This window comes from Tachysurus vachellii, chromosome 3 (assembly GCF_030014155.1).
Source record: "Tachysurus vachellii isolate PV-2020 chromosome 3, HZAU_Pvac_v1, whole genome shotgun sequence".
NCBI lineage: Eukaryota > Metazoa > Chordata > Actinopteri > Siluriformes > Bagridae > Tachysurus > Tachysurus vachellii.
In genome coordinates this window covers 11954293-11973136 of record NC_083462.1, presented here as the reverse complement: position 1 = coordinate 11973136, position 18844 = coordinate 11954293, and the positions used below count along the sequence as shown (strand labels likewise).

Sequence of the window (18844 nt, the reverse complement as noted above, 5' to 3'; positions counted from 1 at the left end):
TAAAATTAAATTTCCCAGTCGTGCAAATGCACTTCGTTTTCTGATCATTTATTACACAGTTAGAGAAGAGAAATGATTTATGGTCACATTCGCTGGTGTCAACAGGTTTCTTCCTCATAACCTCTCATGGAGTTTTCCTCAACACCATCACATCTGGCTTGCTCAGTATGGATACTTTTATCATTTATATGCTGAATGTATTTATTTCTGTAAATGTTGTTTTGTGACAGTGTTCACTTTTATGAAACTGAACTGAACTGAAGTAAAACATTCAATGAAGGGAGCAAAAAACATATAAACATGGTATAAAAAGCAGGATAAATGTAGTTTTCAAAATATTTAAAATACCTAGATATATAAATGCATAAAATAACTAAAAGCCAATAAAAAGCCAATGCATAAAAGCCAATACTACAGTCAGCTGAACGGCTTTAGGACTTTACTGGGAAAAGGTTGTTGTATTTATATTTATTTTTTTTTCTATCTGAGCTGAACTAAACTGATCCAGAATCATTGTTTAGGAACTACTGCATCCTTTATTCACAGAAGGTAACTTATTGGGATATAAGACAAGATATAATGCTCTGTTGATGGTCTTCAATGCTCATTTTACACTGTTACAGAAGCAGATATATGAGCACGAGAGCATTTTAAGAGTTAGTAAGTTTTTAAATAGTTTCATTTGATGCACATTTATCACTGATTCTATAAGAACATCTAGAAGAGTAGGTGTAGCCTGTGCATGGCTATTCATTTGTGTGTGTGTGTGTGTGTGTGTGTGTGTGTCTGTGTGTGACTGTGTAACATATCTTATATAACTTACTAACTCAAATATAACATGTTATCTTTGACTAATATTTCAATTTGTTTGATGATCTGAAACATTAAAGTGTGAGAAACAAGCTAAAAAAAAATTAATCAGGAAGGGGGCCAACACTTTTTAACACCACTGTATATCAGTATGTACTCACTATATACACAATGTATACTAATATTACCTCATATATATTCACTGAACACTTTAAGATGAACTTGTACAACCTCTCATTCATGTAAAAGCTACATCAACCAGATGTGTGGCATATTCTTTATATCATGTAGATACGGGATGGAAAGGCTACATTAATGAAAATAACCACTCTGTGCAGAGCAGAAACCATCTCAGACTAAATGTTTATGTGTACATGATTTACAGCATTTGGTGCACTCTCTTAACCTATATTTTATTTCATTTTGCACATCTGAGCAATTGAGGCTTCTGAGCAGTAGCCAAACTCCTTCGCCACTAGGTGTGTGTGTGTTTTAAAAAAAAATAATTTCTTAAATGTAATATGTATTATTATATAATATATGTATTAAATGTCCTGAATTATTTTGATTTCATTATTTTTTATCAACTGTGGTGATTTTAAAATTATTAGATGAGTAAGATAGATAGATAGATAGATAGATACAGTTAGAGAATCCTCGTATATCTAGAGAATTTATGGCTTGACCTCTGCATTAAAGCCAAGGTGGAAGCACTGGTTATAGTAGTGTCTCACTGTCTCCTTGTATACAGCACAGTTTACTATGTTCATATAAAGTCAACATCTAAAGACAAGCTTCCTGGTTTGCAGTGTTCTATGGAGTGTGGATCAAAATTGTGCCTTGGACCATGATGTCATGGGATTAATTTTATTATTATTATTATTATTATTATTATTATTATTATTATTATTATTATTATTATTATTATTATTATTATTATTACTACTACTACTAGTAGTACAACTACTATATATCACTATCACAATCAGAACAGTAAATGAATGACAGTGACGTAGATTTTCTTGATTTACGTGCTTAACATTCCCAACACAGATCTGTTCTGTTCCATATAAACCATGATCAGTCAGATCACTAGAACAAAAGGTCCTTCTGGAAATTTCCACATTGACACCATCCACACTTAAGCCATTAAGGCATCAGAGAGATACAGATGTTCCATCATCAGCATGCAAGAGTCACTGAGCCACATTAGATTCATTAAAGTGTAGCTGATGATTTGTATGCCAGTCACATGAACTGGGCAGCGTACAGAAGGTAAAATGGCAGACGAGCAAAACACGGCAAAGGGAAAAGAAAACAAGATGATGGAAGACCCAAGCCTCGGAAGAAAATAAGATAACAGACTTTCGTAGAGGTCGCAGCAGAGAGAGAGAGAGAGAGAGAGAGAGAGAGAGAGAGAGAGAGAATAGAGACAAATCACAGAGAAATACATAGATACATACTGTAGAGAATATGAGCAGCAGATTGTCAATTTCTTTGTTATATAAGATCCACTTAAGGTTTTAGTTTAGTCAGGATGACATCAAGGTTGAAGAAGCAAGGATAAGAAGGCTTCTGCTATTATAATAAGAGAACAAGGAACAAGAACCAACAAGGATGGGTATCAGTTCTACATACAGCAGCTCTTCGTGTTAGGGTCCAGTTCCTGTCCCAAAATAGTGTATAATATTCCAGCTCTTTCTGAGAGGTCAATGGTGTTTAGAGAAACAGAGCACAAGAAGTCCAATTTTACCACAGTTTTCCCCATGTGCCCCACAGCCATCACCCTTGCACTGCTACAGATTACTCCACACAACAACATCATTTATTTTCAATCCAGTCACGAACTCTCGCAACAAATGCCCTGGGACAGAAAAAGAAAGCCAAGCAAGAAATGATGTCTTCATTCTGAGTGAACAAATCAATGATGTGTATGTTCAATATGACCAAGTAAAAAAAAAAAAGATGGAAGCTTTAACCTTTACAGGACCACATTTGTACATTGCACATGAAACCAAGGTGTTTATATCTGTATTTTTTTAAATCAAAATAGCACATTCATTTTAAGCTCCAAGTCCTGGAAGAAGGCTTTGAAGATTAGTACATTTGTCTCACAGATCCAGTGTTGGGGCTAGATTCCTGCATCTGCAGGGTGAAGCAGAGGTGGGAGTAAGTCACACATGTGCAAGTCACAAGTAAGTCTCAAGTCTTAACCTTCAAGTCTCAAGCAAGTCCGAGTCATTTTTTGTGAGAGTCAAGTCAAGTCAAGTCAAGTCACTGCTTTATGTCAAGCAAGTCAAGTCAAGTCGTAGCTTGAGTCAAGCAAGTCACTGGCAAGTCATACAGATGTTTGATGATTTAACTAAATGTATATATTAAACAAAGTTAAATCTACAGTATTTATGAACTATGAGAGTTTTATTTGCAACAAAAATGATTATATGCATTTATTTTTAAAAGGTGTCCACATACAGGTGAGTTGTAAATACAATAAAAATCTAAAAATGAATAAAAATCAAAACTACAAAGAATAAGATGTAAATGTAACTGAAATAAGGCCAACATAAAAGCATGAAAAGTTTCAATATGCCTCAAACATGGCAGAAGACCATGGAAAAGTAGATATATAAAAGTACAATGGTTTCTATGCAACCAAATGGCATTTTTTGAACAGGCATTCCCTTTTAATGGGACATGAACACATCCTTAAATTAGATCCTTCCTTTTTAACAACAGAATAACAACAACAATCAATCATGTCAACCAAAAAAACGTAAATTATTGAATCCCACAAACCTTGAGAGAGAGAGAGAGAGAGAGAGATGATTGGAGTGAGTGTAATTTATTAATTAAAGGGATAGTTAAAATGAAACTAAATAAATAAAACGTTCCTAAAAATGAAAATTCTGTCATCATTTTCTCACCCTCATGATGTTACAAACCTGTATAAATTTCTTTGTTTTGATGAACACACGTAGATATTTTGAGGACTGTTTATAACCAAACCATTCACGAACCCCATTCACTTCCATAGTGAAAAAAAGAATACTATGGAAGTGAATGGGGCTCATGAATGGTTTAGTTATAAACATTCCTTAAAATATCTTCCTCCGTGTTCATCAGAACAAAGAAATTTATACAGGTTTGTACCATCATGAGGGCGAGAAAATTATAAAAGAATTTTTTTTATTTTTGGGTGAACTATCCCTTTAAATTGAATGTGTGCGCGTGTGCATGCTAGACAAGAATATGGCTCTGCTTGCAACTCTGAAGTTTTTTATATTTATATTTATGTTTTTTATATATATGTGCATCCCCATAAACGATCCATACGCTTTTCACTCAAAGCCTAACACTGAAGACCAATTATAAGTGCTACTGCAAAAAAGCTGACATTTCCACATAAACGGTGACCAACCATTTACACTACATGGCGCTTACAAAAAATTTAATTTGCTAGAAATTTGTCATTCAAATGTGAGCGATGTGGTCGCATACTGCTGTTCTTCTCTTCTCATCTTGCACAAAATCCCAGTACCCGAACTTAATTATTTTTGATGTAGCGCCTTCCATGTTTCGTCACGACTGTTAAGGTTTATTAGTTAGTGCGCGTGCTCCCTCTGCTTGCCTGCTGCGTCACGTGGTTAGATTACGCTCTTGCGTGCGTTTAAAAACAGATTTAAAAACAAAATAGACAAAAAAGATAAAACAAAAACAAAAAACAAGTTATTTCGAGTCATTTAACTCAAGTCCGAGTCAAGTCTCAAGTCATGAATGTCAAGTCAAAGTCAAGTCGAGTCTTTTTTTAATATTTGTCAAGCAAGTCTCAAGTCTCAAACTTGCGACTTAAGTCCGACTCGAGTCAAGTCATATGACTCGAGTCCCCCATCTCTGGGGTGAAGTTTGCATGCTTTACCTGTGCTTTGGGGGTTTTCTACAGGCATTTTAGCCTGCTGTGCATCTCTAATTGCGCTTAGTGTGTGAATGTGTGTGTGATTGTGCCCTGTGCTGGTGTTCCATTCCTTGGGCACCAAGACCCCTTGGGATAGACTTTGTGTGACCCTGTGTAAGATAAGCGCTATAGATGAAATATCCCTTTCTCTTGTTAAATGAGAGAAATGCTTAGCCTGTGAAATGACACAGTTTTGTCAAACAAAACAAAATAATGCAATCATCAGTTTCACATGTTGAAACTGATACCATTCTGTACACTACAATAGTGTTTATATATTCCTTGGACATTAACAGTGCTTGGACCCCAATGATCATCTGTCTTTAGATTTTTGTTTGTTTGTTTGTTTGTTTGTTTGTGTGTGTCATCCCCATTTGCCCTTGAACTCATGTTCATTTTCCAAACAACCTTTAAAACCATTTGACAGAACAACCATTTAAGCATTTCACCATCTTCCCCAACATTATTCCTCCTAACATACACGTGCAATTTTTTCCCACTATGTCAAGCCTAGCAGAGCAAAATGCACATAATTGCAACGTCATGTCAAAGTGAAGGAGAGATAAGCCACGCAGGAGCAGAGATAAAGAAAAGCCAGAATGAATTAACTTGGAGTCAGCAGGGCATATGGCAGATCTCCCTTCTACAGTTTCTCCTAAAGCCCCATCCCCATCCCAGTGCTCTGCCAGTAAGACAGTCCTTTATCTATTTCGTCTTGAATGCACATGTCTTCTACAATAATTTTATGTTTCCTGGACTAAAAGTTTGATCCTTGATGTAATGAGCAGCACTGATGCCTTTTGTGAAGTTTCTGTATTTATATTTTCTGTGTGTGTGTGTGTGTGTGTGTGTGTGTGTGTGTGTGTGTGTGTGTGTGTGAGGGGAATTGAGGTGGTCTGATGCCCTGTGGTGGACTTGCATTCCATCCAAGGTACGATTTGCCCTTGCTCCCAGTATAAGCTCCAGATCCGCCTTGACCCTGATAAGAATAAAGTGGTAACTGAAGGTTAATTAAATGTTACAGAGAAAAAAATGTGTTTTGTTAAAAAGAGGATGATGTTGAGTTAAAGACCACTTTGCATATAAAAAGCATAATTGAAGCTGTAGCAATTACCTGCGATAACAAAAGCAGGTGAAACAGTCAATGTCTCAAAAAAAAATCAAATAAAACAACAACAAAAAAAAAAAAGACACAGCAAGTTCTCCAAGATCCTTTAAACAAAGATATTGTGTGATTTTAAAAAAAGAAAAAAAATATATAAAAGATTTCTCACTAGATGTTGGATTCAGCTACAAGAACATTAGTAAGATCAGACACTGATGATGTACTGTAAGAGTGAGGAGGTCTGGGGTTCAGACTGTGTTCCTATTCACTACAAAGGTGTTCAGTGGGGTTGAGTCAGAGTCAGGGCTCAGTTCTTCACTGAATGAATGAATAAATACATTCATGGAGCTCTGTGCTTTGTCATGATGGAACCGGGTTTGAGTCTCTCAGCTCTAGTGAAGGGAAATGGTGCTGTTACATCATCCAGAGACATTTTAGACAATTGTCTGCTTTTAACTTTATGGGAACAGTTTGAAGAATAAGTATGTGATGGTCTGGTGTCTACATACTTCTGCCCATAGAGTGTACAGTATAGTATATGGCTTAAACTTTCAAGGATGTTGTGTTCCTTCTTTATAAGGCAAGTTGTTTGATTTGTTCAGTTTGTTTTTATGTCAGTAATAAAAAAAATCAACAGCCGGTTGCTTATTAATTCATACATTTCCTCAGATTGCACTTAAATATTGCTTTAACCAATACATGTAGTATATATTTTGTGGTTTTGTGGTAAAAATAGATTTCTGCCTACTAGGATTTTTTTTTTTCCTGATAGGAAGGTCAGCAGTTCTGATATCACCTAGCTGGATCAAAATGACTGCAAGACCAGGACAGCAGGAAAACCATTAATGTCAGTCAGTGTAGATCATTTTCAGCTTTGTTTTTCCTTTCTTTTCTCCATTTTTCCTATACCACTAGTGAACTGATTGGCACATGGCCTTTCCTCTCATCAGCAGTCCTGGCCACATTGCTGCCCATATGGCCTGAACCAAAGCCTGACATTTTTGATAGGTGACATGACAGCGAGCTGCACAGGTGTGATAAGAGTGTAACTGCTGCTCTACGGCCTGCCATTCTGATAACCTGGAAACAGCAACCTCCTGCAGCTGTATGGTGGCTTTGTGTCAACAAGTCTGAATCGGAATGAAATAACACAAGTTCCTTCCAAATTCAGTATGCACAAGTGAGAAAAACATGGCTCTAGATGCGCTGCTGGCAATCCGTGTATAAATCCGGAGCATGGAGGGACGTGCAGCATCAAGTTAATGCATGCAAATGATGACTCTGAGAATACAGAATATGTTTTACGTACATTAGCATCGGCAAAAAGCTATTTTATTGGAAATGTAACAACAGAAAATGACATCCGGATCACCAATAGTGTAATTTAGATGCAGCAGTTGTTTCTTAGCTTCATATTTTTTTCGTAGGAGAATTAAAATTTTTGTAAGTCTGCACTGCAATACGAAACATATTCAAAACTATACTGGTGCCTAATTAAACAGAGAAAGCTGAACAACACTGCTTGAGATTAAAAGTGCAATTTGCTGCAAATGGGACTGTACTGCATTATTAAAGAAAACATTAAAGTGACTTAGCTAAAGGAATCCATATTGTGATTTGTGATGGTGCTAATTGGTCAGACAGCACAAAAATAAATCAACAGATATGAGCTGGAATCCATGTTTGAAGTACATAAGTTGTACAAATCGCTGCTGTTGTCTTTATTTAGACAAGTTAGTACGAAACCGTAAGAATTTTTTGCATGTGTTGCTGCAATCATTCCAAGAGAAACTTAGAGTACAAACACATTTCAGTACTTGAATGACATTAGCATAGCCTATAAGCTATGAGCTTTGTGCACCGTGATGAAGTTCTTTGTACAGCTTCGCGGGCTACTATTTTTCACCCTCTTTGCTCTGACAGTGCAGCCTGTTCCCAGTAATCAGTATAAGGCTGTGATAGAATTTGAACCGACAAAGCACATTTTCCTTGATTGCTAATTTCCTTTCCTGTGGTTAAAAGCTATTTTTCATTTGTGACATTGCTTTAAATGGATGGACAGCCACATTCTGTTGGCAAGTTGCACAAAAAAAGCCACACAGTATTCTGATTGACTGCTTGTGGCAGAATGAACACAAATCCCCACAGCCACACTCCAAAATCTAGAGGAAAGCCTTCCCAGAAGAGTGGAGCGCATTCTAACAGAATAAAAGAAGAAGCTGTTCAGCATGTGCATGTGAATGTGATACAAACTGTTGTAACCTTTACTGACCAATCAGCTTTACTAATTATTTACAAATGAAAGATTTCTATGAAGCTGAGACATTGTTAAAAGCTCTATATAAATCAAATGAAAGCATATTTTTTTTACTGACGTCTTTTAGACTGACTAAAACTTTTACTTTTACTGACTGTTAGACTGAATACATTACTTAGATTGCAAAGATTTTTGCAGTATTCATAATACAAATATGCAGCTGGATTAATCGATTAGCATATTTAATAGTCAAATATTTATTTATTTATTTATTTTTAAGTATGTTGTGTCTGGCCTTTTTTGATCATTAAGCCTTAACCCTTCTCTCAGTACACTGGTGCTCCAATCCAATAATCGACTTTTTCATTTTTAATCAATATTAATAAATTATTTTAAAAATTGTTATTGCAAGTCACAAGTCTGATATTAAATGAGTCAGGACACTTTTGACTTTCAGCGTGAGACGTGTGTTTTCCCCCTCTGTTGCTAACCTTACACAGAATTTTAGTGGCTGAGGATAAACATCTTCAAATTATTGATGCTTATGAACAAGCACTTGGGGCATCACACAAATCTTAGGCAACTGACAGATCATCTATAATAAGCAACATCTAGAATAAGACCAGTGAGGTCAAATATCTGTAAATAGATTATAACTTTGCATATATATAGAGAGAGAGAGAGGAGAGAGGAGAGAGATGGTATCATACACCATTTTATTTATTATCAACTTATATCAATTTATTATTTCTTTTTCAACTATTTTTTTCTCCTCTTGCTTGTGCTGCATCAAGTGCATTTCACTTACAGGATATTAATAAAGTCTCACATCTCTAAGTAATATCAGAACCTAATAATAAAATAAAAATCCAAGAGATAAATGTGCTCGTTTTCCAGACTTTTGTTGCTCGGATCTCATTTTTAGCAGGGATCAGTGTTTAGCTTGATGGTTAAGATGCTAATTAGCCGAGGTGTGTCTACCACTGACATTGACATGACACAGGGTAGATTCATGCAGCCTTGACTAACACATCTGGAACGGGACCTGATTTTGATTGACAGATTCTTCATGCTGCACCATGACCATGGTGGATTATTTGCTTGATCCCTTTTTTCCCTCAAAATAAAGCAGATAGGTTCGTTTAGTACTAAATTAGAAATTCTACATTAAAGGGATTTGGCAGACACTGTTATTCAGAGAAACTTACTGTACAGAAGTGCATTAGAAGTCTCTATCAAACAATACAAAGATTCTGCTTCACTTTAATGTGTACCTTGTTTGGTATTTGGAAGAAACACCAGTAAGGTATTAGAGACTTGAATATTGAATGCTGTATTCAAATATTGTATTTGTCTATTATAGTATATTATAGTATTGTATAGTATTGCGTGTGTGTATAGACGGTGGCTAAGTGGTTAGCACGTTGGCCTCACACCTCCAGGGTTGAGGGTTCAATTCCCGCCTGCACCTTGTGTGTGTGGAGTTTGCATGTTCTCCCCGTGCCTTGGGGGTTTCCTCCGGGTACTCCGGTTTCCTCCCCCGGTCCAAAGACATGCATGGTAGGTTGATTGGCATCTCTGGAAAATTGTCCGTAGTGTGTGATTGCGTGAGTGAATGAGAGTGTGTGTGTGCCCTGCGATGGGTTGGCACTCCGTCCAGGGTGTATCCTGCCTTGATGCCCGATGACGCCTGAGATAGGCACAGGCTCCCCGTGACTGAGGTAGTTAGGATAAGCGGTAGAAAATGAGTGAATGAGTGTGTGTATAGATAGATAGATAGATAGATAGATAGATAGATAGATAGATAGATAGATAGATAGACTGTATATATGATACTTTGCTCTATGACAGATTTGTCATTGATGGACGTTAGACTTTAGCCCAAAGTGTGACACTGACTAAACCCAGTACTGAAAGAAATGCCTCACTGAAGGAACCATGTTCATGCTCTGCATCGTTTGTAAGCATGCCGTGCTTATGCAGTGTTGAACAACACTGTTGCACAGATTTAGGAATTACAAAAGCCTTCTCTTTATCCTAGAAAGAAAATCCTGCAGTGTATCTGTCTATAGATAATGAGCTGATTAAGACACATCTAATTAAATGATAAGAACAAATGAAGTAAGATATTTCCCATATTTACTTTAAAGAATACTAGACTCATTTGGATAGTTTAAGGTAGAGGCCATCTCTCACACACACACACACACACACACACACACACACACACACACACACACACACACACACACACAATCATTCAGAGGACTTTCCATTAAACCTGTCAGCTGTTCTTATCCTTTTTTGGACACAGTTATTTTTCCATTTGGTTATAACTATTCTAACAAGAAAATGCTAAAAAAAAAATAAACAACATCAAGAAAAAAAGCAACATCATAATATTTTATTTCTTCATAATGTCCCTTATTCAGGAAAGAAAACACAACAAATAAATAGAAATTTAAAAAGCATCTCTTCTCATGATTGCCTCTCACCTTCTTCCCATAACAGCAAATGTATAATTTTTTCCCCTAATATTTTTACACTGGTCTTGAGGAAAGCAAAGATACTGCACAAGATGGCCAATAGAGCCAATAGATCTGAGATTGCAATGAGACACGAACAGTACAACAGGCATGCTGATGCATGAGTGGTCCTCTTTTTAATACACAGGCACATGAAAACAAATGTACTGGCATGTCAGTGACAACATTTAGAAACAGATTTGTAAAATACCCATGTTATTTACACAAAGCAATAAATTAACTCAAGACCACCTTTGCATCGCTTCTGGACTGCCATCGCTTCTGAACGACTCACACTGCGCCCAAATCCAACTAAAAAAAAAATCTGCTGTATATCACATTTCTTAGCACATTACTTACAGTATTCCAAATCCTTTCAGAGCAGTCTTTATGGAAAGCAAAAAGTTGCTTATCATTTATCCACAATATGCAGAGAATATGAATACAAACACTCTACATATATCTATTTTTTTTTTCCTTTTTTCTTTTTTTTGCGTAGCAGTCTTGCCGTTGTATTGGATTGGTTAGAATATGATGTGTTCGTCGTGCTCAGTGAATAAGGCAGAGATTGGCTGAGCTCCAGGAATCAAAATCAAAGCACAGTGACCATTACCTTGTAGGGTATTGGACATGGCATTTCCTAGAAGAGTCTGTAAAGATTACATTTTTGCCTGATGAAACAAAACATAATGTATAATACAAAGGTGAAAGAATCAGGACTCCCACTGCCTGTTCCTCCATCTGCTTGGGTTTGTCGGTTTCACCACAGACAAGTTCATTTATCCAGGACTGAAAGACCAGTACAGGAAAGAAAAAAGACTTGAAGGCGTCAGAAAGGTTCGGCTTCTCTTCCATCGGGTTCTCTGCTCACTAGTTCAGGTGTTATCTGACCTCGACACAGTCCAGGTACTCCAAAGCCAGGTCATAACAGAACCGGTACTGCTCCTGAAAATAAAATAAAAAATAGCAGCGATCAGATTTGGCATGATGGAAAATGATCACATTTTCTGAGCTGAAGAAGAAGAAGAAGAAGAAGAAGAAGAAGAAGGAAATGATGAAGAGTGATGAAGGAAGAAGAAGGAAAATGATGCAGAAGTACAAGAATACGACATTACAGCACAGTGACATGCACAATGCACCAATGAGAGAGGATAAAAACCAATGAGCCTAGAAGGAACTAGTAGTTCATTGGTTAAGGTGTTGGACTACTGATAGGAAGGTTGTGAGTTCATGTACCCCAAGCTGCCACTCCTGGTCCCCTGAGCAAGGCCCTTGGAAACCCTTGATTTCTAATATGTAGAATATATTGTATAAATGAGATAAATGTAAGATGCTCTGGATAAGGACGACTGCCAAATGCTGTAAATGTAATGAAAATACTATTTTATTTTTTTAATAAATCTTTTTTTAAACTCTGTGCAACACTTTAGACTCATGATGTGTGACAAAGAATCTCTACTTCTGCCACAAATTCCTCTTATTGTTTAGTTTGCATATTGTCATTTTGTTGTTGGTTTTTTTAGGAGTTTTGTAGTCGTTGCTAATTGGGAATCAGCTGTGCTGTAATAGTGTTTGTCTTTTTCAATAGAGTTTTAATGATTTATCAACATATACAGTACATACCCAAGGAGTATAAAGAACATTTTTGTTTTTTTTGAAATTGTTATTTTCTGTTAGTTTTGCCAGTGAAATAAGTTTCATGCCCTCTGGGATGATTATGGGATCTTATGACGTTTCCATGTCGAGTAAAGCACGACTCAAATGAGCAGTAAAGCACCTCAGATGTGCTCAGATGTTTTGAGGTGTTTTGACTAATCTTATACTCACGATCCTCTTCTCAATGAACAATTATCCGTAATATATTACAGACTTGGCACTGATTTGTAAAATATGTGGCACAGCACAATCTGCAACTTACCAGAGTCTCCACCATGTTAGACTTGGAGTTCCGGAGAGTCTTGACAGCGTAGAAGACATCCACCATGCTGTGGTGCCTAATCATCTCCATTATCATGGTGCAAGCACAGAACGTGCCACTGCGCCCACCTCCGTTCCTGAAAGACACACAGTCAACGTTCCCTTTTTTTAAAACCACTTTAACAAAGAAAGTTGTGTGAGTGTGTGAGAGTGTGTGTGTGTGTGTGTGTGTAAGTGTGTGTGTGCGCGTGTGAGAGAGTGATTAAGTTTGTGTGTGAATGCGTGTGTGTGAGAGAAAGTGAAAGTGAGTGAGTTTGTGTGTGTGTGTGTGTAAGAGAGAGTGTGAGTGTGTGTGTTTTGGTATGGAGTTTAATCCACTAGTTCAATACAACGTGTTCTTGCAGGCTTTAAACCAGAGGCTGAGTATAACTACAGTTAATACATAAGTAAGTGAGTGTAAAAAAGGCATTTGGAAACTAACATAGTGACAAACAGTTAGGCTTCTATGGAACCATCAACAGGAAACAGAATGTTTCAGTATAAGCAAGTACATCGAAAATTGGGTGCTCAGAAAAAGAGAAGCACACCAGAGGGAAAACACAGCGTCGAAAGAAATAGAGAATACTTTTCACAGACGGCTTTGCTGTTCATTTAGGACAAAAGTCTCATGGCTTTGAACTTGCACATTTTTGACTAAATAGCAGACAGTTTTGCTGGGAAATGATTTAGAATCATTCTATCTGGTGTCACCCTGAATGTTCCTCTCAAAGTTCCTCTCAGTGTTTGTTCCTTATATCGTCCTCACCACCGTCACCCCTGAATCATACAGTATATTTCTGTAAAGCTACAAAGTTCCAATGACGCATTTTTAAAAGCGCTATACAAATAAGACAAGTTTGGTTTAAAAGGAAGGAATCACAGAGAAATAGACTTTTAGGGGTTAAAAGTCGTGAGGCAAAAATATAGCTCGCAATGAACTAGGATTAGTGTGAGGTTAATAGCCCAGAGCTTATTAAGCTGACTGGAAGTCTCATTAATGCATAAACTAAGAAAAACTGACCAACGGATAAAGGCAGAGTTCTGTTCCCATCTCAGGACAGAGCGCAGAAGAGCCACAGGCTATGAAAATTTATACACTGAAAGGGGAGGAATGGATTAATTGCCTGAAGCAGCTTCATCTTTATGGGCAAGATGAGAATTACAAAAATCACTGTCATGAAGCATGATCCAATCAATTCAATTGATTTTATTTGTATAGTACTTTTAACAATGGATATTGTCTTTAAAACATAAGAAATATTGTACAAAAATTCCAGATTAATATTAGACTTGCAGTATATTTAAATTTGTTTGTATTTATCTTTAATGATTAAGTCTGAGGTGACTGTGGTGACTGTGTTGAGGAAAAACTGATGGAAGAGGAAGAAACCTCGAGAGGAACCAGTCTCCAAAGTGAATCTCATCCTCATTTGGGTGACACTGAAGGGTGTGATTATAAACTGTTATAAACACCAAGAATAATGTGCTTTCTACAGTCAGATACAGTCTGACAGATGTGTATTGATTACAAGGATGTTGTCCTCAAAAGCCACATGTAGTTAGCATCTTCTCTTTGAATGTCTGAATCTTCATGAAGCAGAACATAACTGGAGCTGGTACGTCTCTAGATGTCTCGAGATTTATTTTTAAAGAAAAAAGACAACCACTGAACTTTGGGAAACTCACAGGCAGTGAACTACAATGCGACCATCACCACACTCCCTCTGCCAATTTTGTACTTGAGCCAGCAGAGTGAGAAAGGCCTTTTTGGAGTCTGGGATATCCCGGTAGGCTGACCAGCGCAGGAACTGGAAGTGACGCACTACCAGGTTACCCTCCTGCAGCTTTAAAAACAAAGAGTACAAGACAAAAAGACAGAGAGCTGAATAAACATGACAGGACGGTTGCACAGATATAACTTTAGTATTACTTTTCGTCATTGAAAAGATTTATGGTAGAATAACAGTGAATTTGTGTGTCTGCTGCAAAACACTAGAGTTTCTGGTTTGATTCTCAGCTCAGGTGTTTGGTTCTATTCAGCACTATGGAAAATACATGCTCAGATCAAGATGGATGAAGGAAAACTATTAATGTATATTTTACTTGTGTTTATTTAAGTCCGTCACATGGAACCGATGTGAAGTATTTAAATTCACGAGCTTTTTTTTCAGTCTACAAGAAATAAATATAAAATTAAATTTTTTTCTCATTAGAATTCCTATAAACTTTGCATGCAGTTTATTTGACCAATGATCACCCTTAACATTGCTTTGTATGTGAACTCCTCCATCTTGTTCACCATTAGCATGTCTGCCCCGCTCTTGATCTTGCTCAACAAGCCATCCTGACTTATAGAGTTAATGACAGGATCAACTCGAGAGGAGTTCCTCATCCTCAGTTTCTCCCTTTGGTCTCTTGAAGAAGCAGGATGAGGATATTTCTGATGCAATGTAAGTCTGCTTTCCTTTCTTGTTAGCTACATTAGCCACGTTTAGTCACAGCAAAACCACTCGCCAAACTAAATAAGGTAACCTGGAATGCTGAGCACGTCTTGGCTGATCTTTCCGACTCTGTCTACATGATTAACCACAGTTTTAAGATGCTGCTGCAGATATACCTGCACTGAATTCATTTACAACAGCTCTTCTCTAAAAAAGATGAATTAAGCAATTAGCCCGTTAGTCCATTAGCCATGAAACATTGGCTGTGGACTCGAAAGAAGTCAGAAGTAGTTCGAGGTCAGTGTAGCATTTTAATAAGGTCAACATTTCACTGGGTTTTATAATTGAGTGGAATCAGTGTTAACCCTTCTCACTATAATGACTGGAACAGGTTTAACTGTCAGGCTAACGGAGTGCACGTTATATTCCAGAGCATTTCATAATCTGTTTCGTTTACCCGTGTGATGTTATTCACTCGAAATAGCCGGGTGATGACATCATCATCTGTGGACCTGGAGAGCAACTCAACCGTCATGGGTCCGAACTGCTGCATGCCAGTCTCAGGCCAGTATTGCAGACAAGGCTGAGAGAAGGAGAGAAGAGAAACGTGATTAAACTTGTAGATCAGGAGTGCTGATAGGCCACACCCACATTCAGCCATGCAATACTTCAAACAAATATATTTCATAATTTTAACTACTAGAATAATTTAAACCCGAGTGACCATTAACTACGGATAAATAAATGAATGCTGCGAGAAGATGTTGACACTTTTTACCAATCGATTTGGTCGATTTTACCAATCGAAAAACGTTTTAATGGACATCATTTGGGGGAAGTTGTGGCCTAATGGTTAGAGCGTTTGACTCCTAACCCTAAGGTTGTGGGTTTGAGTCCCGGGCTGGCCATGACTGAGGTGCCCTTGAGCAAGGCCCCGATCTCCCTAACTGCTCCCCGGGTGCCGCAGTTTAAATGGCTGCCCACTGCTCCGGGTGTGTGTTCACTGCTGTGTGTGCACTTTGGATGGGTTAAATGCAGAGAACGAATTCTGAGTATGGGTCACCATACTTAGCCGTATGTCCTTTCACTTATTTATCAGCATAAACAAATGAACTTTATCATTTCAAGTCTGAAAATTAGTAAGGAGACTGTTGGCGTTCAGGGATTTCTCTCATAGGTGAGAACAGCAGAAAGTGGAGAACAACAAAAACATGGAACAACAAAAAGTCAACGATTAAGTTAAGGATTCTGTTCAGCAAATTACTGATAGTTCTATGGAAGATGGACAAAACTATTTAAACACCTGGCCATCACAGGTATATATTGTTCAAAGTTTAAATCTTTATGAACAGTCATCACAATGAAAAGTCATTGATATTGCCTCAGTAGGCTAAGTAAAAACAGAAAACTAGAAAATCTTAAAGCCCTGAGTGTCTACATTCATATGAGCCATTAAGCACCACTGTGGAGTGGGACATGACACAGAGATTCAATACTGAACACAGACACATCGATCCATTTATTGGCTCTGATAAAAAAGAGTTAATGAACTTGGTCTTTGTTCTGTGAGGATCATACCTTTCTACTTAGTTCTCAAAACCAAACAAATGAACAGTGTTCCTATTATTCATGTGTCTATTTATCTGTTCCTTTCCGTTCTTAGTAATTTATTCATATTTGGTTACATCCTTCCATCATACAGTAAACCGCTTTCTGCTTTGCAATTTATTCTAATACACGACACGCCAAGCTTCGAAGCGTATTTGTGCTTAAATTTGCATTTTACAGTGGGAGGAAGATAAGGACACAACAAGTAGAATGATATGCACACATGGATTATAGCAAAGGGTAGAGGAGTGGAAGCTGTGAACACTGGGGGGAGAAATGACTGATTGGGAAAAAGGGAGGGGGAAAAAAGCATTTAATCGGAGAAGAGAATTAATTTGTGCCACCTCGATTTCCTCCATTTTTCATTTGTAGCCTAGAGAGATAGAGCAGACCTAACGTTCTTTTTTTTCCTTAACGCTTATAGTCTGCTCGGGCTTCAAAAGCAACACAGTCAATGTCAGGCTGCTTTTAACATCTGAAACACACAAATAGATAGAGGGAGGGGAGCAAGGTTGAAGTGACAGGGGCATGGGAAGAGTGCTGGAAGCATGTTAATGCCTTGTCACAGTAATGGAAGCGTATAAACTGGGTGAAGGGAGAAAATGTTGATAGTATTAAGATTTACATACACACAATTTTTGTAACACGTTCTCTCTCTCTCACACACACACGATTAAAATGGGACAGGATATGTGAGAAGCAATTTGTTACATGAAGTAAAAAGGAGAAACTCAAACACAGTCCTCAAATGGGATGAAAGATGGATGGGAAGAAAGATAAAAAAAAAAAAAAACGTTGCCTTAAGGCATACAATAGCAAAGCTGACACAGAAGCCTAACTGATTCCGATTGTAATCGCGATAACTAGCAACTGTCGAATTATCTACAGTATGTGTTTGCTGATATCCGCAACATATAAACATACGGTCTCTCACATGGTAGAAACGGCAGTTGTAAAGTATGAATGCTAAACAAAAATAGCATCCAAGCATGAATGTATGAAAAATTTAGCCTGCGGAAGAAAACTCATCACCTGAGTGAGAAACACTGCAAAGTAATTAGTTGAGTCAAGAGCAAAGATGAGGATCCTGTTCATCCAATTACTGACAGTCCTACAGGAGACACTATACGACCTTAAGTATGTGGTTCTTCTGCTACAAAGCTCACGTTTGTCTAGAATGTCTTTGTATGCTGTATCATTTTAGCTATATGGTATAAGACTAGAGTCTGAATAATTTATAAAGTGTTATAATTTGTCTGTTATTTGCCGCTAAAAAAACAAGATCATTCAATCATTCATTTATTCATCTTCAGTAAATTCTATAATATTAAACATAGAATAATGGCTGAATGGGCAGGGCTTCTTTATAACCTATTAATCTGTAGGCTAATGAAATTTTACTATTAAACTAGACATGCATTATACGGCCAAAAGTGTGGATGTGCTCATATTGTCTTGCTGAACATCCCAGTCCAAATGTACTCTCCTTTGCTATAATAAGCTTTAATCTTCTCTTCTGAGAATTCTTTCCACTAGATGTCAAAATGTAGCTATGGGGATTTGTGTTCATTCAGCTACAAGAGCATTAGTAAGATCAGACACTGATGATGTAAGAGTGAGGAGGTCTGGGGTTCAGTCTGTGTTCCAGTTCATCCCAATGGTGTTCAGTGGGGTTGAGTCAGAGCCAGGGCTCAGTGCAGGACACTCGAGTTCTTCCACTCCAACCTTCACACTCAATGTCTTTATAGAGCTCTGTGCTTTGTGCACAGGGGCATTGTCATGATGGAACAGGGTTTGAGTCTCTTAGTTCCAGTGAAGGGGAATGTTAAATGTTAAAGCATCCAGAGATATTCTAAGCATTGTGTGCTGAAGGAAGAAGCACAGGAGTACCACAGAGTCAAACATGCCCATTGTTAAAAATGCTCTTGAATAAAAATGAATTGAATTGAATATTATTTGTAATGAAGACCATGTATTCAAAGATTTGCACTAGTGCTCTCTGAAAAACATGCCGATGTTCATCGAAGTGATTGTTTTAGTGATTGTTGAATCACTGAATTGCACTAATTGTACGTTTTTCTTATATCGTCCATATACAGTACCACGCAGTGTAGTAGAGTGTTTTCACTATGGTAATCAAAATGTACTTGAGAAATTCCACAGGAAGCATTTTTCAGAAGAAAAGCAATG

At 37.4% G+C, this 18844-nt stretch overlaps 2 protein-coding genes across 4 annotated transcripts in view; both read right to left on the bottom strand.

Moving 5' to 3' along the window:
• The window catches only part of apoea (apolipoprotein Ea), a 335076-nt gene that overhangs the window by 245095 nt on the left and 71137 nt on the right, over positions 1-18844 (bottom strand). The window lies entirely within an intron of this gene.
• ptprua (protein tyrosine phosphatase receptor type Ua) overlaps positions 10621-18844 on the bottom strand; it is a 237953-nt gene continuing 229729 nt past the window's right edge. For all 3 annotated transcript variants that reach the window (XM_060865749.1, XM_060865751.1, XM_060865750.1), the window contains 4 exons: positions 15504-15629; positions 14292-14449; positions 12568-12703; positions 10621-11594 (listed from right to left, as the gene is read on the bottom strand). In XM_060865749.1, the coding sequence (XP_060721732.1) occupies positions 11532-11594; positions 12568-12703; positions 14292-14449; positions 15504-15629 (483 nt within the window). In that variant the 3' untranslated portion in view covers positions 10621-11531. The remainder of the gene's footprint in view (positions 11595-12567; positions 12704-14291; positions 14450-15503; positions 15630-18844) is intronic.